This window comes from Camelina sativa, chromosome 2, assembly GCF_000633955.1.
Source record: "Camelina sativa cultivar DH55 chromosome 2, Cs, whole genome shotgun sequence".
NCBI lineage: Eukaryota > Viridiplantae > Streptophyta > Magnoliopsida > Brassicales > Brassicaceae > Camelina > Camelina sativa.
In genome coordinates, this window is record NC_025686.1 from 26,510,280 (window position 1) to 26,534,169 (window position 23,890).

Consider the following 23,890-nt stretch of genomic DNA (forward strand, 5'->3'; position numbering starts at 1 on the left):
GGTTTAAGGTTCATATGAGATGTAAATCTTAAACTATTTCACATTATTATTATTTTTTTTTTTTCTAAGTTTGCTATAAGATGTAGGCTAATTCATAAAGAACAATATTTGTTTCAAGTTAATTCGGTTCCGGTTTTCCAAAATTTCGGTTAACCAAATAAACCATAGTTATACATACACTTGTTTTGAGTTTAAACCAAAAAGCATTACTCAGTTTCAAAAGTTCATTTAAAATTCAGAGTTCAAACCAAAGAAACCAAATCGAAACTTTAGTTTGACGCAATTTCTTGTGTGGTTCGTTTTATTTTATTTTGTTATGATTATAAATTTTAAAGATGATTATCTCAAGTAGATTTACTACTGTATTAGGAGGATTTAGGATAATTACAGAAAGAAATTGAAAAGTCCAGCTAACCGACTCACCAGATCATCTATTACTTCTTTTGTCTAATCCTCTTAATATAGACCCAATGTTTTATATTTATCACAAACAACAACAAAACAAAATAAAAAAAGAACAGATATATTTTTTTTGTAATAAAAAGATTATTTTCTTAAAATTCGATATTTGTTTCTATTTTTGATAAGTAGTAAATACAGATAGTTATTATCTCTTCAAAAAGTCTCTGAGCTTTTCCTACTAAATTAAAACATATAGGTACAATATATAAACAACAATAAATAAAGGGTAAGCAAATCGAAATAGTTGAAAACTTAGCGAGGTCTTCTTTATAAACCACCGTCTCTCCTCTGCCCACTGAAATATCTATTTCTATCAAACTACAGAGAAGAGAGCTCCTCACCAAATCGTTTTTGCATTTTGTTTCCTCTGCTTCAAAATCTCTACGAAAAGAAGATAACTTTTGGTAAACCCTAGAATTGTGTTCTGATCATCTTTGTGGGTTTTAGTTTTCTCGTTCTACTTTTCATGTTTTTTGAACGAACCCTGTTTTTGGTTTTTATCAAAACTTCGTCTGAATTCTCGACTCTAACGTGAAATCTGTGAGATTCTTATGTGTTTAAAGCTTATTTTTGCTAAGGGATTGAGAGATTTTGTACATATATGTGTGTAATTGTGATCTGTGAGCGTTTTTGTTCTGGGCTTTTGAGATTAGATCGCTAGGTTCAAAAAAAACTTGAAAGCGATCTTGTATGTTATATGGGTTCTGGGTACAATCAATGACTAATTTAATTTGTATTCATCAGCTTTGAGAGCTGAGTGTTTTTATATTAGTGCTCTTGATCTTCATAAAATTTTGATAAAAATTTGATCTTTTTTGGTTGGTTGGTTGGTTGGTTGGTTGGTTTGTAACTCTGTTTTGTTTTGAATGGATTAGGTTTTGTGAAGAAGAAGATGGGAAATTTGCTTTGTTGCGTTCAAGTGGATCAGTCAACTGTGGCGATCAAAGAGACTTTTGGGAAATTCGAAGATGTTCTTGAACCTGGTTGCCATTTTCTTCCATGGTGTCTTGGTAGTCAAGTTGCTGGCTACCTCTCTTTGAGGGTTCAGCAGTTAGATGTTCGTTGCGAGACTAAGACAAAGGTTTATTTATGATTCATCTCTTAACTAACACTCTCTTTTATGAAAATTAATCTTTTGATTAGTTTCTGTTTAGTAGTACTAATAATCTTTGTTACTTTTTTGGTTTGTGTTTGTTTGTACAGGACAATGTGTTTGTTAATGTTGTTGCTTCCATTCAGTACCGAGCTTTAGCTAATAAGGCGAATGATGCGTTCTACAAACTCAGTAACACTAGGAGTCAGATTCAGGCCTATGTGTTTGATGGTAAGTCTCATTCTTTATAAAAGAAAAAAACATGTTCTACTCTAAAAAGCTGATCATTCTGAGTCTTTGTTTTGTTTTTCCAGTCATTAGAGCAAGTGTCCCGAAGTTGATTCTTGATGATGTCTTTGAGCAGAAGAATGACATTGCGAAAGCTGTTGAACAAGAGCTCGAGAAGGTATTATAATCTTTGTTTGTTTTGGTCTCTTTTCTCTGCTTTGTGAAGTTAGGATGAGTGTTCATCTTTTATCTCTGTTACTTGTGTAGGCAATGTCGGCTTACGGTTATGAGATTGTGCAAACTCTCATTGTTGATATCGAGCCTGATGAGCATGTCAAACGAGCCATGAACGAAATCAATGCTGGTAACTAACCAAAACTTCCCATCAATTATATAACTCTTGAGTTATTCCTCTGTCTTTGTAACTTTTCGAATCTGAGTTTTCTGCTTCTTGTTTTATAGCTGCAAGGATGAGACTTGCTGCAAACGAAAAGGCAGAGGCCGAGAAGATCTTGCAGATAAAGCGAGCTGAAGGTGAAGCTGAGTCCAAGTACCTCTCAGGTATGGGTATTGCCCGTCAGAGACAAGCGATTGTAGACGGATTACGCGATAGTGTGTTGGGGTTCGCTGTGAATGTGCCCGGGACAACAGCTAAAGATGTGATGGACATGGTGCTTGTTACACAGTACTTTGACACAATGAAGGAGATTGGTGCTAGCTCCAAATCCTCTGCAGTGTTCATACCGCATGGACCAGGAGCTGTTCGTGATGTGGCTGCTCAGATCAGAGATGGCCTTCTTCAGGGCTCGTCCACCTCCACCAACATGTGAAGTTGATGGGACTGATTATGTCCTCTTTTCTTCGACTAAGCTTATGGTGTGATTATTATTTACTTTGATTTTTTTTTTCTTTTTTTTTTCTTTTGGAGGATACTGAAACTACAGTATCTTATTTTGAGGGTTTTTAAAAAAAAAAAATTATTTTGGGGTTTATAATTAGTCTTTATAACTAAATTGTATTATTATCCTCCATGGTTATGGTGATAAAATCAAACTTACGAAGACTCTTTATATTCAGAAAATTACAAGCGATATTGTATCGGAAATAATTGAGCTCCACAACAACTGAGTAGAACAATAACATAGTGTTTGTTAATAAGAAAAGTCTTCTCATGTGTTAATTTATATTATTAACACGTACATTGTCTATCATCAGTTCGCAAAAACGTAAAAACCTGATAGATGTTGTGAGTGGTAGTAACAATAACGGAAGAATCAATGAACACGTGAATACTATACATTTGTGTAGATTGAAACTAATAATGATAAGACATTGCGGAGAAATCAATGACTTAGGCTCACTCAAATTAACACTAGTTTTTAAGAACTTTTTCTTGTTTCACATTCAACTATTTATTATTAGGGGGTGAGGGAAATTTCGCAGGAAACTTCCTAGACCTGCATGAAATTATTGCAATTCTCTTTGTAGGCAAACTAGACGATAACATTGTCATAAATTTTTGCAGAGGCTTTTTCACATTTTAGGATCAATAATTCATCTCAAAGAGACAAAGCTTTCACATGGTAATATTACATGGTATGAAATAGTTTGTAGGATAGTGATGTATGAACTTGGCACGGTGCTTCTTTCTATACTTGATAACAAGTAACCCTAGTTACTAGAATAAGATAGTTCAGCTTTTTGGGTTATTAGACATTGCAGAGTGTTCTTGTTTCCACTTTCATGGTGGAAGAATTAATTTACCATGTTGCCCTCATTTTTCTTCAGAATTACTTGGTTGACGTCGTTTAAGATTTTCATATTTTACTTTTTACATCATTTTCAAAAGCTACTAATGTGTTAGACGTCAGTTCCATGAAAATCAGTTTTCATAATTTTGTAGTCTACACCAACCAATAAAGAATGTACAATATTATGGTGCCTTTTGATCAATGCAAATCCAACCAACCAAACACTGTCAATTGGTTTTGGAGGGTTTATATAAATCATACTTGTGTTAACGGATCCACTTTCTTAAAGTAACATGTCATCTTAGAGGTGATGTACATTCGACTTTTAATATCAGTTGACCCATTTGAACGTCAACTTAAATTATTTGATCATCAATCTGATCTTTATAGTCCTTAACTCCTTATACATCAGAATTACAAACATATAGATATTAAGCTGAAAAGTATTATATTATATCCAAAACATATGGTTTTTGTACAATTTACTACACAAAATTTACAAGCAAACTCTGATTGGTAATCAAACATATATAACAAAACAATTAAAAAAAAAACCCTATATCAAGCCAAGGTATACATGCTGATATTAACATTCATCAGCATTTGTTATTGACAGTATATATATTAGTTAACTTATTGTAGTTTATACTTTGTGTTTGAAATCAGTTAGTTACTTGGTGGTGGTGCATCTACAGCAGCAGTACTAGGCTTAGCTTGTTCAGCCTCATGAATAAGCTTCAGAATCTCATCTTTCTTTAAGACCATAGCTTGAATCTTGTCTTCAATCTTCTGAAGCTTCGTCTTCAACTTCTGAGGATCTTTCTTATCTTCAGGGTTCTTCTCTTTCTTCGCCTTCTTATCTTTCTTCTTGCTCTTCTTCTCTTGGTCTTCTCCTTCTTCTCCTCCGCCATCTTTATCGTCCTCGTGCTTATCCTTCTTATCTTTATCCTTCTTCTCTGTTTTCTCAACCTTGCTGTGTTCCTCTTCTTTATTATCACCATCGTTCTTCACTTTCTCTTCTGTTTCTCCCATTATTCTTTATGAGATTTTGGGTTTGACTTTGTTTTCTTAGAGAATGCTTAGATCTAAAATGTTTCTTACATATTTTCTTGTGGAACTAAGAGTTAACCTTTTATTACAAAGAATCTTAGGCTAATTTTGGACATAAAATGATCACATCCGTAGAAATCACTTCTCTATAACGAGAATTATGGAGTTTCGTATGTTGCCCTCAAAAATTTCTATCTTTAGAATTTAGTTTTGTGGAATAATCAATCTTTTGAACTCATCCATAGAGATAGATTCCTTGTAGTTGTTAAATTTTATGCATGTAAAGAGGAAGGTTTTCACAATGGTACGGTTTCAATATTATCACTAATATATATTTAAAATTTATGCAGCGATCAGTGAAGCCTATGCTTTACGTTATTTGATGCATTGGTGGTTTTAGTTGTCAAGATCAGGTTGGTACGAACATCCTTCCTATTTTAATTTAGAATTTGTAAACTTGTAATCAATAATTCAATACCATACAAGCATACACAAATAAAAATCATTAAAATTTATAATCTCAAAAATAAATGTTTATTTTCTCAAAATTAACTAATGTTATACATGTACAGATTAAAAATTGGAAGAATCCATCATCCCAAAATCACAATTATAAAAGCACAACAGAATAGTTGTCAAAAAAAAAAAAAAATAAAAAAATAAAAGCACAACAGAATAATGAATTATTTTCTTTTCCCAAGTTTCTCAATTTTATTGCTCGATGTGAATGGAAAAGTGGGAACTGAACAATGTCGTGAATCAGGCCATATAATAATCGATTTCTCAGAGAAAAATCCATACACTTAATCGTCGTCCTTTGTAACGATTCGTACATGTCTCTTGTCAAAAACAGCTTTGAAAGACTCACGTTCTGCTCTAAGCTGATCCTGGAAAATTACTCTTACCTTTGCTTTTCCAATAGCATCAGCTAGTGCAAGCCTCTCTTTTTCCGACAGAGGATTCGTTTTCAAGTTGTATCCTGACCCCGGGCCTATAACTAAAGATGGCATGTTCATATTCCTTGTCGCACCAATTGAAAAACCCGCGTCTCCACCCTATCCATAGATATGAAAGCATGAATGATCAGATATTTTCCGGAAGATAAAAACATGTTTTCAAAGCGAAGAGAACTTCTAGAGATGAAATGAACGAGCAAAGATGTGTATGTTTTAAATACCTTATCTCCCCACCAAACAGATTTGCCTTTCCGCTTCCGTTCTTGGTTTGACTTAGAAAGAGATTTTGATTTTCGTCTCACGCTCTGAGAGTTCTCTGTTTCATCTTCTTCTACATTTGACCATTTACTTCTGCTTAGTTCTTTCACTTCTTCTGTACGGGAGCCAGATTCTGCTTCCCATTTACTCTCCATTTTGTAAGAGCCTGAGATGATATCAACAGAAAGAAAGACTCAGCTAAATGTCATCGGTTTGTCTTATTGAAAATAAGAAGACAGTATAAGGAAGCATTCAAATTTACCCTCTGCCGCACCCTTTTCTTCTGACTGGGTATTGTTATCGGATTTTCTTTCTGGCAGTCCAAAATCATCTTCCATGTCCATATCCACCTAGAGCAATTATATGAGAAGTAACAAAGTTGGTTCATACAATGAAGGCCACGATTCAAATAGTGGTTAAAACAAGGAATTTACTAATCCCTGCCCACCGTTGACAGAGAGGTATATAAAGAACTTATTTCTATTACCTCTTGGATTCCATTCTCCTTCAGGTCATGCGTAAAAGACTATTACAGAAAAAGATCACAAGATATTGTGAGAAATACAAGATCAGTTTCCTTCATGTCAACGCAAAATCATACACGAAGGCATTATTTGGCATTTACTTCCCATTAATCAATAGCGAGATCATTATTGGAAACAAAAGAACGGCATACAAACCTTCATATCCAGTTGCATATACAATGATGGAGCTTCTTCCCATTGTTGTGCCATCTGCTGTACTTGATCTAGTGTGATGCCATGCACGTTTCTTGCTGCACAGCCCTGTAATTTAACACACGCTTAGACCAGCAAGAAATGAGAATGAAATTCTATTCAAATATGATAATGATCTTAGTGTGTTCCTATATGTATAGGTTAAATAACGAAAACTACAACTGAAATACAAAATCTAAGTTACTGAAAAGTGATTGACAAAAAAAATAAGTTACTGAAGAGTAAACAGTTTGTCAAGAACTCACGGTCGGGTCCTTGTATGTTGCTTCTAATATGTAAGCTTCATATCCAGATCTCTGCAAAATAAACAGAAAGTCAAGATACTTCCAAGAATTTAATACTGGACAATGGCCATGTTTTAGTCGAACCAGTTTCAAATATTACAAGTAACATTTCAAGATTCATCATTTACAACAAGCATCCAATCATAAACAGAAAAGAGAATCTTGGTGTCTATATTTCAGGTAAATAGAATGAAGACTGTGCAAAATCGAGGCAAAAGAGGATTGAATCAAACTGAAATTCACCAAAAGAGGAATAGGTGAATTTTTCCATTCAAGTCTATTTTTCCATTGAAGTTTCTTATACAAATGATATTAGTTTAAAGCTGGTCAAGAAGCCATAAAGACAAACAAGAAAACTAATGAGCATGGTGGCAAACAACAAAAAAGGGGATGAGGAGTAATGCATACATTGCCCAAAGCAGCCAGTATCACTACTCGTTTATAAATTAATTGGAAAGGACATATTCCAGAGTATATTGGTCATTGAATTCAGAGTTATAGAACTTAAAAGAATGGCAACCTCGCATTATGTCTAGCAAACAATGTGAAGCAAGCAGAAAAATCAAAACAACTCCAACTAGCACGAACATACCACTATAGATAATACATACAGTCATAAACGTGACTCATTCTATAAAAAGAGGGAATTAGCAATATAAAGGAGAAATGACTTAATCATGCAAGTTGCACCACGCCAATGTCGTCTTAAATGATAAATACACAACCAAGAAAGTTTTTGAAGGGAGAGAGAGAATGAGAGTATAGGCATATCTTTGAAAGACCATCGTCAGTGACACTAACTAATATACAGGAGTAACTTTGGAAAAAGGAAAATAGTTTTCAAAAAACATTGTGAAGACGCTGAGGAAAAGAAGACTCATAATCTCAAATCTATGGAAATGCAAGGTGACTTTAAACTCAACATGCTAATCCTTGAGAAGGTTGAGATAACATACCAAAACATTGTCAGAACTCAGAACTGTAAACTTACTAGAAAACATAATGTGTTAAAAACAATGTTAGAGTTCACTAACTTTTAGTGCAGATGAATCTAACGCTTGAGAAACCTAGACTAACTAGGCATAAAGACGCTAGTTGACTTCACAAATCATTGTGAGTCTTCTATAGAATCTGCAAACAACATCCAATCTCCACAAGGTAATATAGCAAGAAGTGAGGATATACCTTTGCTGTTGCCCAAAACTGAGCAAAATCAGCTACCCGCAGATTGCGGTCATCCACTAAGATGNGCAAGGTGAGTTTAAACTCATTATGCTATTTTTTGAGAAGGTTGAGATAAAATACCAAAACATTGTCAGAACTCAGAACTGTAAACTTGCTAGAAAACAAAATGAGTTCAAAACAATGTTGGAGTTCACTAAAGTTCAGTGCAGATGAAATTATCTTACGCTTGAGAAACCAAGGATAAGTAAGCACTAAAGACGCTAGTTGACTTCACAAATCATTGTGAGTCTTCTATAGAATCTGCAAACAACATCCAATCTCCACAAGGTAATATAGCAAGAAGTGAGGATATACCTTTGCTGTTGCCCAAAACTGAGCAAAATCAGCTACCCGCAGATTGCGGTCATCCACTAAGATGAGCGACATATACCAGCAAGAAACGGTCAATTCCAGAAAACAAACTGCATCCGTGGTTAGAGAAAACGAAAGAACTGCTAGGACATTGCACCACCTAGTTCCCAGCTAAACTAGATGAATAGAATCTCTAACAAAGATCTTACATGTTGTAATATACACTACTCCCTATACCTTGAGCAGACAAGAGGGATGCTGGGAAGATATTAAGTTCTTTAAACTAAGAAACTAAAGAAACCATATAGGATGAAATGTTTTCTCAAAAAAAGAAAAGTAGTAGCCACCATGTCAACATCAACAAACCAAAAGAGATAATGTTATCAGATCACATATACCAATTACCAGGGAAATAACAATTCAAAATGATATATGTCATACAATCTAGTATGCAGTTATGAGAAAATTTATTACCGATTACAAAGCTGAAGGTCCCATCTTCAAGGGTCCTCTTGAAAGCCTTCAGCATACTTGAACGATAGGCCTGGAAATTCAAGAGTGCCAGGAAACTTAACAAAAGAAACCATTCATGTTTCGTTTATCTCAAAATATATGTTGTGAAAAGATACCTCTTCCATCTCAGGTTCGTAGCAGTATTCCATGACCATCTTCACACTAGGTCTTTTGCTTCTACCAGAGCTTGAAGAAGTTGAATCACTCTCCTCCACCTTTTACATTGACAAAGCAACAAAACTTTAGAGTCTGTTAACTTGATGGTCCCGAGTAAAGAGAACCTTTTTAAAAAAACGTCTTTAAGTATTACGAGGATTAATTAACCTTCTCAACTTCGGTCATGAAATAATCATCCATAGAATGGATTCGTGGAGCACTACCACCATTTTCTACCTCGATGTCACGCAACAACTTGGCTAAGTAACTCTTCCCACTACCTGAATACAACAGTCAATGAGAAAAATTAAAACTAAGAAGCAAGAGCCTAAACTAAGAACTCAAACCATGCAAAGAGAAGGCTCGGAAAAAACAACCTGGTAGCCCTCGCAGGATAATTACAAAGTGCTCAGGACGAGTAGATCGATGAGGAGGCGTCAGCAAATGGGACACATCAATCACTTTACACTGAGTTGGTGCTAATTGTACAGAAGATGCCTACCAAAACAATTACAAATCATCAGTACAGACGACAGTCTACAGAAACAACAAGATATCACAAAGTAACAACGAAATCACTAAAAAGCTACATTACCGAAGCATTTGGCATTCGAGGATATGATGATGATGATGATGATGATGAAGGAAGCTGAGACGGCGGATGAGATGGAGGCAAAGGCGGTGGTGGAGAAACCGGAAGAGGAGGCTGACCATTATGACCGCCGAAATAAGGGGGATGATGAGGCGGAGGAGGAGGAGGAGGAGCTACACCATTAAACTGCTGAACTCCATTCCTATAATCACTCCTCCCATAGTGAAGATGATTCATCCCCATATCGGAAACACCTTGAGACTGCGGAGTTAAACCGTAACCATGATCACGAACCATCTTTAATCTCCGTTCATTCTCCCATGAGATCCGAGGACTCTCAGAACCACCGCCGATGGCATCAATCCGAGCTCTCTTATAGCTCCGATCAGGTTCCATATCACCATCAATAGCAATAGCTCGCAATTGATTACCGTGGTGAGGAGGTTGCCACGGAGGATAGTGACTTTGCGGTCGAACCGGAGGAGGTCCAGGACGAGGTGAATTGAAGTGAGGAGGGAAGCTAGGGTTGTGCGGGAAGGAAGATGGAGGAGGAGGAGGATACGGTGGGCAGAAAGGGAAGTGAGGCGCTGTACAAATCGGGCATATGTTTGGCTGTGTTGGTGCTGGACGCCATTGTTGTTGTTGTTGTTGATGCTGATGATAGTCGTAATTATTATCCATTGTTTTAAAAGCTTGGATGGAGATTATGAAAGTGTGTTCAGAGGAACCCTAAATATCTAAAATTAGGGTTTTATGTGGTGAAATTGACGAAGAAGAAGACGAGCAAAAACTAGTTTATGTTTATGAGAAGCTGAAGCTCTTCGAATGGTGTGCTTTGAGTTTGGTTTGTGATCTGAATAAATATATTTCAAGTTGCTGCTGCTAAAAAGTATCAAACAGTGATCTGAATAATTTTACCACTATGAAGACATGCACCTAATTCTGGTGGAGGCCCATTTATACTAAGTTCAATAATGAACCAAGGCCCAACTAATTACGATTGGCTAATTAACATTTTTTCCTAATGTCCAATTAATGTTTTGCATTCACAAGTATAAATCAATTATATCTGAATAATTGATTAAAAAGATCGGTGTTGATAATAGAAGAAAAGTTTAGATGCGCGGTAGTAGAAACCAATTTTTATTACAACAACACACGACAACAAAGTACAGTACAAGATTAACACAACAGTAAATGAACATGGAATCAACGGCTGATACTCCTTTAATCATAAACCACATTTCCATAAACCTAAGTGTTTTTACATACGTCATTTTTGTGACATCATTTTAACATTTGCATGTATTCCAATTTATAACAGAAGAAAAATAAAATAACTAAACAGATTAAGTTCACGCACCTCGTGATGTGATTGTCATTGTCTGATTAAACGTGACATCGAAGAAGATAAGTAACAACATTATCTTTTCTTTCCATTTGTATGTACTTTATACATAAAAAACCAAAGATATATATTCTTGACCGATACTAGATTTTTTTTTCTTAAGTGGAAGACTTATCTTCCGTTTGTCAAATGTCAAAACCAAGTTCATGGTTTATGTTCCTGAGTCCTGACCGATTACTAATTCTCAAAATTATTAGTTTTAAAGTTCATTACGCTCTCTTCTAGATTATGATGACTAATTAAATTAAAATAAAGTTAGATTTTTCCTTTGGCTCCTGAATTAAACAAACAATTAAATCTTCGTAATGTAATCATTTCAATTTGTTTCTTCTCCGTTAATTTCCATATATAAATATTCCAACGGGGGGACCCAACCCAACTTTATATTTTTCTCAGCGTACCATCATCTCTCTTTCTCTTTCTCTTTCTCTGTCTCTCTCTCTCTCAGAAACGTTCGACTTCGAGGAGAAAACAAAACTTTGTTGTTGTAACAAATGCAGACGAGTCGGTTACTCTCTTTCTCCTCTAACTCTCCGAGTTTCGGCAGCTTCTCCTCCACCGTTGACCTCGCCGCAATCGCCGCTCGAGTCGTCGAAGAATTCAGAGATCAAGAAGATACACCACAACCCTCCGACTCTCCCCTAACTAACAACGAAGACAACGATGATGAATCAGAATTCGCCTTCGACTGTCCCAGCCACGTGTGTTCCCAACCTCTAGCCACAGCCGACGAGATTTTCTTTAACGGTCAGATCCGTCCTTTAAACCCGTACGGTAGTAATGCTCCGGAGAAATCTCAGCCGACGCCACGTCGTCGTAGACCGGCGTTGAGGAAACTGATGAGCGAGGAATTGCGAGATCATCCGACGGCGGTTTCGGATTCGTCGGCGGAAGCTGAAGAAGATCTAAACGGTGTTCCGCCGGAGACGTACTGTGTATGGACACCGAAACAACCGAGTTCAGAAGATGATGATCTTAAAGGACTCTGTTCTTCTCCGTCGCAGAGCAAGATCAAAAGCAACTCAGCTGGATTCTCGAAACGTTGGAAGCTGAGGAATCTTTTGTACGTTAGAAGCAACAGCGAAGGGAACGAGAAGCTCGTGTTTCCGGCACCGGTTAAGAAAAGCGATGAGAAAGAAGAAGAGGAAGAGGAAGCGTCGTCAAAGGTGGTGGCCGGAGAAGAAACGAAACGACAGACGAATTTGCCGTATAGGAAGGATATGATTGGAATATTAAGAAATGTAAATGGGCTAAGTCGTCATTTACGTCCTTTTTAATGCTGACGTGGCTCTCCTTAGACGCGGACTTTGGGTGGGCTTCCGTTTCTTTCTTTCTTTTTCTCACTTACTTTTCTTTCTTTTTTTACTTTTTTTTTTTTTTTTTAATTTTAATTTTCTCTCTCTCTCAACCTTTTTCTTTTATTAGTTTCCGAGAAAATCTTGAGTGTTGGGCGAGAAAGTAAATATTTTATTTTATAATGCGTCGGTTTTTGGATTAGATTTGTATAAGTTTTTGGTGGTTTGATTATTGGAAATGGAGACTAATAATGGCTTTTTATTGAAATAAAACTTGGTTCGTCGTCATTATGTTGAATTGTTACTTAAATTTATGTGAGTGTATGAATTTGGATAAGTGTTGTAATGTTTTAGACACAAAGAAAGTGTTGTGGTCCATTAACGTGTGGAGTCTCTACTCTCTCGTATACCTTTTTGAAGAAAAATATAGAGATGGAATTGTTTAATTTGGATTTATAAGTTTTAGGTGGATATTGTAGGAATGTTTGGTTTGCCTTGAGATCTTCTTGGTTCAAAATTTTCCTATAAACAGATTCGTGTTCACACTATTTGGTTGAGGTGACTTGAGTCATCCTAATTCCTAAACCTACATACTATGAAATGAATGATGTATTCAGAAAAGATATATACTTAATTTAATAGTTAGTAGTATTCGTTGATTCATTCATCTTCTATAAATTCAAACTTGAAACTTCATCTTTGGTGTCTTGTCTTGTCTAAATAAAAATATGTTTAGTGGAATCAGCAACAAATTCAAATGAGTTGGATTACGAATCTGGTGATGTATATACTGGTAATTTTGTTAAATTATTCCTATTTCATTATGATTAATCGATGAAATGGGACTAGGCGACTAGCTAGAGTAAAATGTACGGTGCAACTGTTCCTATCATATACTAATGTCATAGATCAGAACCAATAGATTTTATTGTCCGATTTCATTACACAATCTCATCGTAAAGCTAAAGCATCAAAAATAATTAATCGTCTTATCAGCCAAGATAAATTAACAAAACCGTTATTGCTTAATATAAAATCTAAAATACAATCTAAAGTATTATTATAAGCTACAAGTTGGACATGCGTCTTTTAGGAAACGAAGTACCGGCTCAGATAAAACTATCATAACACTAGACAAATCAGGTTAAATTATGAAAAAGAATGACTTGCAAGTTACGATTTATGATAACTTAGAAAACCTTTTTATCATAAACCGACCAATTGTTTTCCTAGTAAGTTTATCTCAAAAACATAATAACTACAAAATAATGAGTCGACAAAATTGTTTTCCTAGTAAGTTTATCTCAAAAACATAATAACTACAAATTGTTGTTGGTTCGAAATCGCCTTTGCCAAACATTTAATTAATAAATATAGTGTGAAGGTGTTTCAGATATGACTTACAAGTTAAAATTATTCCTAATGATTTTAGCGGTGGGAGTAGGTTGGTTAAAAAGATTGCATTCTCTGTCTTTATCCCTACTCTAATATGAATACGATCCATGCCTAATTTTTCAAAATCCAAGTTTTATTCCAAGGATTATAAACATAAAAGTTTTATTTCATGTAATAGTATTTGGCAATATTTTAATCAATCAATATTTCAAATCAATTTGTGGTTTCCATTAATTTTATAAACAACCGAGTGGCCAATTCCCAAGCAAAAAGCCAACAAAAGTAGCACAAGTGATGATGCTGCAAGCTATCTCTACTCATGAAGTTGAGAGGCTTTTCAAGAAACAGATGACGACGACAACAGAAGATGGAAACTCTACCGATGAAGCCTCGTAGGCTTTTCAAGAACCCTAATTAGGCTTTTGTTTTAACTTTTTACTATTCTTGGATTTTTACTTTAAACGGAAAGCTTTGGTAAAAATGGTTTCATATTATTGGTTTGGCGTTGTTCGGATCAGAGATACATTAGTTTACACCACCCATGATCCTCCCAAAAAACGCTATTAAGTACTAACCCATTCTCTACACTAATCTTGTTCCCACATTTTTTTTTTCAAAACACTTCACTAATGTCCTTCCAACAACCAATTTGTCAGGCATGAACTGGCCTCGCACCAGAAGAAGAAAGCTGCACAGTCGCCGCGTATTCACGCGCCCACGAGTCATAGTGAACAATCTCTTCAAGAGAAGGTGATGTTACCAACTCGTTACGATGTTTATCGCATGTTAACTCCACAACCTTGAAGATATCCAAATAGCTTATCCTGTAAACAAAAGTGAGAATATAAACAAACTTGATCCGTTTCACAAACTCCATTGAGATGCACAAAGAGAAAACAAAGTCTTACTTTTCATCAATGAACATTTCAACGGCTTTCTCATTGGCGGCGCTGAGAACTCCAGTCATTGTCCCTCCAGCTCGTCCAGCAGCATAAGCAAGATCCATGGATGGGTATTTCACATTGTCTGGCTTCTTGAAAGTCAACGAACCGAGTCTGCCAAAATCCACAATCGTAAATAATCAACTTTTGGTTTTAGGTGCTGAATGCAAAACCAAAACCGAAGACCGATTGGGGAATCTTCAACTAAGCTTAGCTTCACACTTGATAAACAGACAGTATAATGTATATATATGTGGTTTGCTTACTTGCAAAGGTCAAGTCTTGGCCAAGTTACTTCAGAACAAGGAACTCTATCGGGCCATGACATGGTGTAGAGAATTGGTAAACGCATATCAGGCCAACCCAATTGAGCAAGTACAGATGAATCCTATGGAACAAAACAAAATACATGTTATACACTTTGAAACCGGAAGACAAAAAAAAGCAGTTATTTAGTTGTCAGGCAAGACCTGTGTTTCAATCATGGAGTGTATGATACTTTGAGGATGAATGACAATCTCTATATCGTCATACTCAGCTCCAAACAAATAATGTGCTTCGATGACCTCAAGACCCTGTTCCAAGAAATCAAGAATTTATCTACCTTGATTAAAAGGTACTTTTAAAAATCAGAGTTTAACATTGAGGAGAAAATGATCTTAACCTTGTTGAAAAGTGTAGCCGAGTCCACAGTGATTTTCTTTCCCATGTTCCAGTTTGGATGCTTCAACGCATCCGCTACTTTAACTTCCTTCAGCTTTTCAACAGGCCAATCCCTATTTCAACATCCAATTAACATTTCCCATTAACCACATGAGAACTGAGAAAAAAATATATGCAGAGAGAAGAATATTGAAACAAACCTAAAAGCTCCACCAGATGCAGTCAAAATTATCTTGCGCAGAGCGCCTTCAGGCAAACCTTGAATACACTAGAGAACATAAAAGAAGAGTTTTCACTCAAATTGCCAGAGGTAGAAATTGCATCAAGACCAATACTTAACTCAATATAAAAGTTGAGGTACTTAAATTCTATGTGAATTATGATACCTGAAATATAGCAGAGTGTTCTGAATCTGCCGGAAGAATCTTAACATTATGTTTCTTGGCAAGCGGAAGCACGAATGGGCCACCTGCGATTAATGTCTCCTTGTTTGCAAGAGCAATGTCCTTTCCTGCTTCAATTGCAGCAACCGTAGGCTGCAGTAATTACAAACAACAAGTTTCATCACTTTACTTTCTTATTCCTATTCTCTCAATACAGTTTTACTAACAAAAAACTAGAGAATATACCTTTAGTCCTGCACAACCTACTATTCCGGTAACAACAGTTACAGCTTCAGGGTGTCGAGCAACCTGTTGATGAACATAAGTAAGAACTCAATAATGATAGAAACTTTGTGAAAATCTACACTNAATTATCTTGCGCAGAGCGCCTTCAGGCAAACCTTGAATACACTAGAGAACATAAAAGAAGAGTTTTCACTCAAATTGCCAGAGGTAGAAATTGCATCAAGACCAATACTTAACTCAATATAAAAGTTGAGGTACTTAAATTCTATGTGAATTATGATACCTGAAATATAGCAGAGTGTTCTGAATCTGCCGGAAGAATCTTAACATTATGTTTCTTGGCAAGCGGAAGCACGAATGGGCCACCTGCGATTAATGTCTCCTTGTTTGCAAGAGCAATGTCCTTTCCTGCTTCAATTGCAGCAACCGTAGGCTGCAGTAATTACAAACAACAAGTTTCATCACTTTACTTTCTTATTCCTATTCTCTCAATACAGTTTTACTAACAAAAAACTAGAGAATATACCTTTAGTCCTGCACAACCTACTATTCCGGTAACAACAGTTACAGCTTCAGGGTGTCGAGCAACCTGTTGATGAACATAAGTAAGAACTCAATAATGATAGAAACTTTGTGAAAATCTACACTACTACAATCAAAACAAACAAATGCACTAACCTCAATCACTCCTTGCTCCCCTGGAATGATCTCAGGTTTGTAGTCCAAATCTGCTAATGCCTCTTTAAGCTCATTAATCAATGACTCGTTTCTAACAGCAACCAACGCAGGCTTAAATCTCCTTACCTGCCACCATTCAAAAGAGGGTAAACGAACCATAATGTAAACTTTTCTCGTAATCACAGAAGGAGAATAAAACTAAGCAAGAACCTGATATTTCTGGTTTGATTCGCTATACTACTAGTTTACATTATATTACTTATGCAACTGTCATTGAATTGAGAAATAAAATAGATTCTAAGTGGTCTGAACGAGGAATTGGAGCTGTATGTTACCTGATCAGCAAGGAGAGTAACATTGGAACCAGCAGCTAGAGCCACAACTCTAAATTTGTCAGGATTCTCAGCCACAATATCCAATGTCTGCAAAATGCAAGTTCTTATCCATAAAACTGATCGTATAAAAACTCATTCTTCTTCGTGCATAGTCATCATAACACAATTTATAGTCTGGTCCTACTCAAAAACTGGACAATAATGCCTTAATCTAACTTCATGGAACTAAACTCATCTGGCAAAGAGTAAGAAGAAACCAAAGAAACAGATTAAAAAAAAAAACCTGAGTGCCAATAGAACCAGTAGATCCAACGATAGAGATGGGTTTTGGTCCATCCCAAGATTGACGAGGTGCCTCAGGAACAGCTCTCCCAGGCCATGCTGGAGGAGGAGAAGAAGATTGCTGCTGCACTTTCACTGAACACTTGACTCCTTTTCCAAAGTCTCTCCCTTGATTCCTCTTCCTCAAACCAAACCCACCTGTAAAACACTCAATTTAAAACTTTCGAAGCTAAAGCAACCTAAAAGTTCTCAAATTGAAGAACTTTACAAAGAACTGGATTGTTCTAGCCAACTGGATACGGATCATCCAATACCCAGATGGAGAAATTCACACGAGTCTAAGTAAAACTAATGAAAGTTTGAAACTTTAATCAAAAAGAGAGTTGACCAAGTAAGAGAGGAAGAAACCTGGGATTTTGGGGATTAGATTGAACCTGGAGGTATCAAAGAAAGAAATAGCAACGGATTCAGCTGGCGATAATGAGTTAAGAGTCATCATCATCAGTCTCTATTAAAAATCGAATCTTTTCCAGAGAACCCACTACTCGATTATCAAAGAAAGAAGAAAGAATCAGATCAACAGTGCTGAGAGAGAGATGAATCAGATAAGAAGAGAATATGGATTGGTAGAGAGGATCGTAATTTGAATGGTACCAAACAGACTTTGACATTATTCTTTTAAGATTTCGTTGAGCATATTAGTATTCCACTTTTACTATAAGAGGCTAAAGAGCGACCCATTGTTAAGGTAACGACAAGTTGTAAATGGTAACATATCCGGTCTTTTACAATGTTCATATTTTCTATTTTATTTCTTGTTAGTATTAATTACTTAAAATAGTATATAATTTGTCAAAAGAAAAATATAACTAATTATGCATTATAGGGCATTAAGGGTAAAGGTTAAAAGTTAAAACCCAATAATTTAAGTGTGGTGATTGATAAAATGTCTTATATTGACAATGGTTTTTTTTTGTTTTTTTTTTATATGGATATTTTATTATATGAAATTAAATATGATATCTTATTACATGCTATGCTGTAACAAAATTACATACCCACATGTTAAATTTTAGTATTATGTTGATTCTTGACATGTAATATTTAGTTTAGATATTGACATGTCTATAATTAGTTCTGGTTGTCTAAACATGTTACATGCTGTTTCAAAAATACAATCCACATGTCAAAATTTAATTTAGATCTTGACATGCAAATAGTATTTTGTTATAATTTTATTGAAACGTTTCTTTTTTTTTTTTAATAAAATAACTTATTGAATTGTATAAGTATTTCATCAACATATATATATATAAATATATATAGTTAAAGCAATATTGTTCACTATCATTTTTAATTCTTTGATATGGTTCTTGATATATGTTTGACTTTGTTAGTTTTTTCATAGCCATGTAGTTTTACTCAACTGAATACTTACGTAAATTTTAACAACAAAAAAATACTTACGTATAGAATTTTCTATTTTCTGATTAAGGTCATGTATGCTCGATTATTTAAACAAAAATCTTGTCGTAGACTATTAAGATCACCCGTTCAATAAGATTATTTATGCATTTACATTTGTTTTAGATGGTGCTCTGTTTTCTATCTTTTCTTCGAAAGGATAATTTTATCCCATAAAAAAGGAAAAAGAAAGATAAATTACTTTATTAAAGTGGGTAAGCGCTGTTCTGTTATGATGACTCTCTCTCGCATTTACAGTAGTGTTTTCGTGGATACAGAGATAATGGTAGATGAGTCAGTAATCAACTAATCATTAATGCTAATAGTAAGTCTGAAGGCGTTAATTGACACTTGGCAACACAGAATGCAAGAACGTTAACTTAATTTACGTGTAGTTTGTAGTTTACTTGTTTCATCCCATCAAACTCTTCGTATTCCATCCCAAGTCATGATGTTTGCATGTAACTTTTTCTTTTAACTCTTTGGAAATCGGATCCTGAATCAAATCATCAATGCGTTAACTATTGGGAAGACAAAACACACATAATTAGGGTTTAGTCATCTCTTCTATTTATATGTGAAGGCTAGTAAACCAAATTTGATAACCTTATAGTAATTGATAATGGAGGTTTACAACATTCACTCGCCAAAGAGGCAACGTACAGAGAATGAAACACGATTGGCGAAGTTGTCGGATCTTGATGTTCTTGATTGTCCTGTTTTCTTCGAGCCGCTCACAGTTCCTACCTTCCAGGTTATGTTTCGAATCGTGCATTTGATTTTGTTTCATGTGGTTTTGATTTCTTTTTGTTGGGTATTCTTATACCGAATAAGGTTTTAATTTTTAATTTGATTCTAACTCATTAGATCTTTGTTTTTTTGCATATCATCAGTGTGATGATGGACATCTAGTTTGCAGTTTATGCTTAGCCAAAGTGAGTAACAAGTGCCCTGGTCCTGGGTGTGATTTACCCATTGGTAGTAAACGATGCTTCCCAATGGAGAAGGTTCTTGAAGCAGCCTTTGTTCCTTGTCGAAATGCTGATATTGGTTGCCCAAATACTTTCTCTTATGGGAAAGTGTCAAGTCATGAAAAGGAATGCAACTACTCTCAATGCTCTTGCCCTAACCTCGATTGCAATTACATTGGCTCATACACCAGCATCTACAGTCACTATATTTCTAGCCATCTTTACGAAAACATGACTTGTTCCTTTCGTTCGTCTGCCCTTGTTCGGATAAACATCAACGAGAAGGTTTTAGTTCTATATGAAGATATGGAGAAACTATTATTTGTGGTTCAGTGTTTCAAGGAGAGACATGGTGTTTATATTACTCTTCGAAGTATTGCATCATTAACTCCAAAAGAGAAGATTTCGTACTGGCTTTCCTCTAGTGTTGATGGACACACGCTTGCTTACAAATCGCCAGAAATGAAGATGTTTCTTGAAGTGAGTTCTCAAATCCCCGAAGAGAGTTACATATTTTTTCCTAACAGTTTATTGTGTGGTGAAATGTTGGAGATGAGTCTTTCCATCGTGATGTTCGACGGAGAGTGGGTTTAGATATTTTTTGGTTTGCCGTTAAGACTTAAGAGACGTTCAATTTCATGGTTGTTTCAAAATATATACTATAGTTATCTATGTAAGACCTTGTTTGTACTTTGTAGTAGTAGTACAAGATTTTTATTTTAAACGGGAGGCTTTATTGATTTGGCTTGTTCGGATCACAGATACATTAGTTATATATATACACAATTCATAATCCTCCCACAAGCGCTATTAAGTAATACTAACCCATTATATACACTAATCTTGTTCCCACATTTTTTTCAAATCACTTCCACTGATGTTCTTCAAACAACCAATTTGTCAGGCAAGAACTGAACCCGCACCAGAAGAAATCTGCACCGTTGCCGCGTATTCACGCGCCCACGAGTCATAGTGAAGAATCTCTTCAAGAGAAGGTGATGTTACCAACTCGTTACGATGTTTATCGCATGTTAACTCCACAACCTTGAAGATATCCAAATAGCTTATCCTGTAAACAAAAGTAAGAATATAAAAGTCATTCTTGATTCATTTCAAGAATTTCGTTTGAGATGCCTAAAGAACTCTTACTTTTCATCAATGAACATTTCAACGGCTTTCTCATTGGCGGCACTGAGAACTCCAGTCATTGTGCCTCCAGCTCGTCCAGTAGCATAAGCAATATCCATGGATGGGTATTTCACATTGTCTGGCTTCTTGAAAGTCAACGAACCAAGTCTGCCAATAACCGATTCAGTTTCAGTTCAATTTATATAAAACCAAACTGAACTAGATTAGGGAATTTTTCTTGGTGGTCATTAAAATCTCCAAATAAGCTTAGCTCCACACTTCAGAGAGTATATATATATGTGTGGTTTGCTTACTTGCAATAGTCAAGTCTTGGATAAGAAGTTGGAACTCTATCGGGCCATGACAAGGTGTAGAGAATCGGTATACGCATATCAGGCCAACCCAATTGAGCAATTACAGATGAATCCTGTGGAACAAGACAAAACACATGCGAGACAGATTTTTACCGGAAAGACAAAAAAAATGCAGTTAATTTAGTTGTCAGGCAAGCAAGACCTCTGTTTCAATCATGGAGTGTATGATACTTTGAGGATGAATGACAATCTCTATATCGTCATACTCAGCTCCAAACAAATAATGTGCTTCAATGACCTCAAGACCCTGTTTCCAAGAAATCAAGAAATTTATCTACCTTGATCAAAAAGGTACTTTTAAAAATCAGAGAAAATGATCTTAACCTTGTTGAAAAGCGTAGCTGAGTCTATAGTGACTTTCTTTCCCATGGACGTCCAGATTGGATGATTCAACGATTCAGCTACTGTAACTTCCTTCAGCTTTTCAACAGGCCAATCCCTATTTCAAAATCCAATTAACATTTTCAATTAAGCAAATGAGAATTGAGAAAGAAAACAAAAAATCTATATATGCAGAGAGAAGAATATTGAAACAAACCTAAAAGATCCACCAGATGCAGTCAAGATTATCTTGCGCAGACCGCCTTCAGGCAAACCTTGAATACACTAGAGACCATAAAAGAAGAGTTTTCACTCAAATTGCATCGTGACCAAAACTTAACTCAATATGAAAGTAGAGGTGCCTTAAAATTTTTATGTGAATTATGATACCTGAAATATAGCAGAATGTTCTGAATCTGCCGGAAGAATCTTAACTTTATGTTTGTTGGCAAGCGGAAGCACGAATGGACCACCTGCGATTAATGTCTCCTTGTTTGCAAGAGCAATGTCCTTTCCTGCTTCGATTGCAGCAACCGTAGGCTGCAGTAAAAACAAACAATATGGTTTTATCATCTCTAACTTTCTTTTTTCATATTCTTTCAATCTAGTTTTAGTAACAAAGAACTAGAGAATATACCTTTAGTCCTGCACAACCTACTATTCCGGTAACAAGAGTTACAGCTTCAGGGTGTCGACCAACCTGTTGATGAACATAAGTAAGAACTCAATGATGATAAAAATTTGTGAAAAAATCTACACTACATTCAAAACAAACAAATGCACTAACCTCAATCACTCCTTGCTCCCCTGGAATAATCTCAGGTTTGTAGTCCAAATCCGCTAATGCTTCTTTAAGCTCACCGATCAATGACTCGTTTCTAAGAGCAACCAACGCAGGTTTAAATTTCCTTACCTGCCACCATTCAAAAGAGGGTAAAAGAAACATAATGTAGACTTTTTCTCGAGATCACTGAAGACAAATAAAACTAAGCAAGAACCTGCTATACTATTAGTTTACAGTATATTATTATCTACTATCATTGACTTGAGATATAATACAGATTACCAAGTGGTCTGAACGAGGAATTGGAGCTGTAAGTCACCACTTGAGTAAAAAATTTACCTGATCAGCAAGGAGAGTAAAATTGGAACCAGCAGCTAGAGCCACAACTCTAAATTTGTCAGGATTCTCAGCCACGATACCCAATGTCTGCAAAAATGAAAGTTCTTATCCCCATAAAAATGATGCAACAAATAACTCAGTAACATGCTGATCGCAAACTAAAAAAACAACAACACAATTTCTACTCAATAATTGGACAATCATGCCTTAATCAAACTTCAAGGAACTAAACTCATCTGGCAAAGAGTAAGAAGAAACCAAGAAACAGATTAAAAAAAAAAACCTGAGTGCCAATAGAACCAGTAGATCCAACGATGGAGATAGGTTTTGGTCCATCCCAAGATTGACGAGGTGTCTCAGGAGGAACAGCTCTCCCAGGCCAGGCTGGAGGAGGAGGAGAAGATTGCTGCTGCACTTTGACTGAACACTTGACTCCTTTTCCAAACCCTCTCCCTTGATTCCTCTTCCTCGAACTAAATCCACCTGTGAAACACTCCAAAGATGTAAAAATTTTAAACTCTCGAAGCTAAACTGGATACGGATCATTCAATACTCAGACGAGCCAAAGTAAAACTAATGAAAGTATGAAACTTTAATAGATTTGAGAGTTGACAAAGTAACGAGAGAAGAGGAGAGGAAGATTGAACCTGGGAGTTTAGGGGTTAGATTGAACCTGGAGGAGGTATCCAAGAAAGAAAGAGCAAAGGATTCAGAGGGAGGTATTGAGTTAAGAGTCATCATCATATCAGTCTCTATTAAAAAAAAATCGAATATTTTCTAGAGAACCGCGCGTACTCTCGATTATGAGAGAAAGAAAAAAAAGGAATCAGAGACTTTATAGTGAGCCGAGAGAGAGATGAATCACAGAAAAAGAAAAATAATATCTGAATATCACGTAATTTATATGGTACTAGACTTTCACATTATCTTTTAAAGATTTTGTGGAGCATATTAATTTTTTTTTGGCTAATAAATATTAATTTATGAAAGAGATTTTTTATGGTTTTCATAATTTTGAAAATTTTAATTTTAAGTGTGGTAATTGATAAAATGGCTATATTGACAATATATGAATATCTTATTATATGAAATTAAATATGTTTGACTAACATGTTACATGCTATGCTATAACAAAATTACAAACCCACATGTTAAATTTTAGTTTATGTTGATTCTTGACATGTAGTATAATTAATTTTGGATCTTGACATGTTTATAATTATATATGGTTGACTAAACATGTTACATGCTGTAAGAAAATTACAAA

The 23,890-nt window shown here is 35.6% G+C and overlaps 7 protein-coding genes across 9 annotated transcripts; 3 read left to right on the plus strand and 4 right to left on the minus strand.

Annotated features, from left to right (window-relative positions):
* LOC104740391 (hypersensitive-induced response protein 1-like) lies at positions 752-2,888 on the plus strand. The gene is made up of 6 exons (XM_010460966.2): positions 752-866; positions 1,338-1,543; positions 1,666-1,786; positions 1,870-1,961; positions 2,051-2,147; positions 2,246-2,888. The coding sequence occupies exons 2-6, from the start codon at positions 1,355-1,357 to the stop codon at positions 2,611-2,613; spliced, it is 867 nt and encodes a 288-aa protein (XP_010459268.1). The 5' UTR covers positions 752-866; positions 1,338-1,354; the 3' UTR covers positions 2,614-2,888.
* On the minus strand, positions 3,966-4,629 carry LOC104740400 (nucleolar protein 58-like). The gene has a single exon (XM_010460976.1). The coding sequence runs from the start codon at positions 4,564-4,566 to the stop codon at positions 4,201-4,203; it is 366 nt and encodes a 121-aa protein (XP_010459278.1). The 5' UTR covers positions 4,567-4,629; the 3' UTR covers positions 3,966-4,200.
* LOC104740406 (YLP motif-containing protein 1-like) lies at positions 5,239-10,463 on the minus strand. 3 transcript variants are annotated; one of them, XM_010460995.2, is made up of 12 exons: positions 9,620-10,463; positions 9,402-9,522; positions 9,193-9,305; positions 8,985-9,083; positions 8,830-8,899; positions 8,359-8,414; positions 6,781-6,831; positions 6,479-6,583; positions 6,286-6,324; positions 6,061-6,148; positions 5,762-5,964; positions 5,239-5,639 (listed from the first exon to the last, which is right to left on the minus strand). In XM_010460995.2, exons 1-12 carry the CDS (start codon positions 10,295-10,297, stop codon positions 5,388-5,390), a joined length of 1,875 nt encoding a protein of 624 aa, XP_010459297.1. In that variant the 5' UTR covers positions 10,298-10,463; the 3' UTR covers positions 5,239-5,387. The 3 variants fall into 3 exon arrangements, with proteins under 3 accessions (XP_010459297.1, XP_019093682.1, XP_010459290.1); XM_019238137.1 differs by having other exon boundaries at positions 8,359-8,465; XM_010460988.2 differs by lacking the exons at positions 5,239-5,639; positions 5,762-5,964; positions 6,061-6,148; positions 6,286-6,324; positions 8,359-8,414 and having other exon boundaries at positions 6,491-6,583.
* LOC104740422 lies at positions 11,308-12,610 on the plus strand. Its single transcript, XM_010461008.2, has one exon. It carries the CDS (start codon positions 11,519-11,521, stop codon positions 12,299-12,301), a length of 783 nt encoding a protein of 260 aa, XP_010459310.1. The 5' UTR covers positions 11,308-11,518; the 3' UTR covers positions 12,302-12,610.
* On the minus strand, positions 14,185-17,933 carry LOC104740429 (1-deoxy-D-xylulose 5-phosphate reductoisomerase, chloroplastic-like). The gene is made up of 12 exons (XM_010461021.2): positions 17,651-17,933; positions 17,244-17,440; positions 16,961-17,047; positions 16,626-16,751; positions 16,474-16,536; positions 16,231-16,380; positions 15,519-15,586; positions 15,320-15,431; positions 15,126-15,230; positions 14,922-15,043; positions 14,623-14,769; positions 14,185-14,538 (listed from the first exon to the last, which is right to left on the minus strand). The coding sequence occupies exons 1-12, from the start codon at positions 17,742-17,744 to the stop codon at positions 14,367-14,369; spliced, it is 1,443 nt and encodes a 480-aa protein (XP_010459323.1). The 5' UTR covers positions 17,745-17,933; the 3' UTR covers positions 14,185-14,366.
* Positions 19,258-20,271, plus strand: LOC109127151 (E3 ubiquitin-protein ligase SINA-like 11). Its single transcript, XM_019231442.1, has 2 exons — positions 19,258-19,460; positions 19,600-20,271. Exons 1-2 carry the CDS (start codon positions 19,329-19,331, stop codon positions 20,269-20,271), a joined length of 804 nt encoding a protein of 267 aa, XP_019086987.1. The 5' UTR covers positions 19,258-19,328.
* On the minus strand, positions 20,389-23,440 carry LOC104740436 (1-deoxy-D-xylulose 5-phosphate reductoisomerase, chloroplastic). The gene is made up of 12 exons (XM_010461033.2): positions 23,271-23,440; positions 22,907-23,106; positions 22,624-22,710; positions 22,288-22,413; positions 22,138-22,200; positions 21,891-22,040; positions 21,718-21,785; positions 21,504-21,618; positions 21,322-21,426; positions 21,120-21,232; positions 20,827-20,973; positions 20,389-20,746 (listed from the first exon to the last, which is right to left on the minus strand). Exons 1-12 carry the CDS (start codon positions 23,365-23,367, stop codon positions 20,578-20,580), a joined length of 1,440 nt encoding a protein of 479 aa, XP_010459335.1. The 5' UTR covers positions 23,368-23,440; the 3' UTR covers positions 20,389-20,577.

Coding starts and splice junctions, on each gene's coding strand:
- LOC104740422 (XM_010461008.2), top strand. CDS start 11,519: ATGCAGACGAGTCGGTTACTCTCTTTCTCCTCTAACTCTCCGAGTTTC.
- LOC104740429 (XM_010461021.2), bottom strand. CDS start 17,744: ATGATGATGACTCTTAACTCATTATCGCCAGCTGAATCCGTTGCTATT. Junction 17,441..17,650: donor TCTAATCCCCAAAATCCCAG/GTTTCTTCCTCT, acceptor AGTGTTTTACAG/GTGGGTTTGGTTTGAGGAAG. Junction 16,752..16,960: donor TTACTCTCCTTGCTGATCAG/GTAACATACAGC, acceptor GAATGGTGGCAG/GTAAGGAGATTTAAGCCTGC.
- LOC109127151 (XM_019231442.1), top strand. CDS start 19,329: ATGGAGGTTTACAACATTCACTCGCCAAAGAGGCAACGTACAGAGAAT. Junction 19,461..19,599: donor TCACAGTTCCTACCTTCCAG/GTTATGTTTCGA, acceptor GCATATCATCAG/TGTGATGATGGACATCTAGT.
- LOC104740436 (XM_010461033.2), bottom strand. CDS start 23,367: ATGATGATGACTCTTAACTCAATACCTCCCTCTGAATCCTTTGCTCTT. Junction 22,414..22,623: donor TTACTCTCCTTGCTGATCAG/GTAAATTTTTTA, acceptor GAATGGTGGCAG/GTAAGGAAATTTAAACCTGC. Junction 22,041..22,137: donor TAGGTTGTGCAGGACTAAAG/GTATATTCTCTA, acceptor TTTTTACTGCAG/CCTACGGTTGCTGCAATCGA.
- LOC104740391 (XM_010460966.2), top strand. CDS start 1,355: ATGGGAAATTTGCTTTGTTGCGTTCAAGTGGATCAGTCAACTGTGGCG. Junction 1,544..1,665: donor GTTGCGAGACTAAGACAAAG/GTTTATTTATGA, acceptor TTGTTTGTACAG/GACAATGTGTTTGTTAATGT. Junction 2,148..2,245: donor CATGAACGAAATCAATGCTG/GTAACTAACCAA, acceptor CTTGTTTTATAG/CTGCAAGGATGAGACTTGCT.
- LOC104740400 (XM_010460976.1), bottom strand. CDS start 4,566: ATGGGAGAAACAGAAGAGAAAGTGAAGAACGATGGTGATAATAAAGAA.
- LOC104740406 (XM_019238137.1), bottom strand. CDS start 10,297: ATGGATAATAATTACGACTATCATCAGCATCAACAACAACAACAACAA. Junction 6,832..8,358: donor AGTTTTGGGCAACAGCAAAG/GTATATCCTCAC, acceptor TTTATTTTGCAG/AGATCTGGATATGAAGCTTA. Junction 6,325..6,478: donor ATATGCAACTGGATATGAAG/GTTTGTATGCCG, acceptor TTTCTGTAATAG/TCTTTTACGCATGACCTGAA.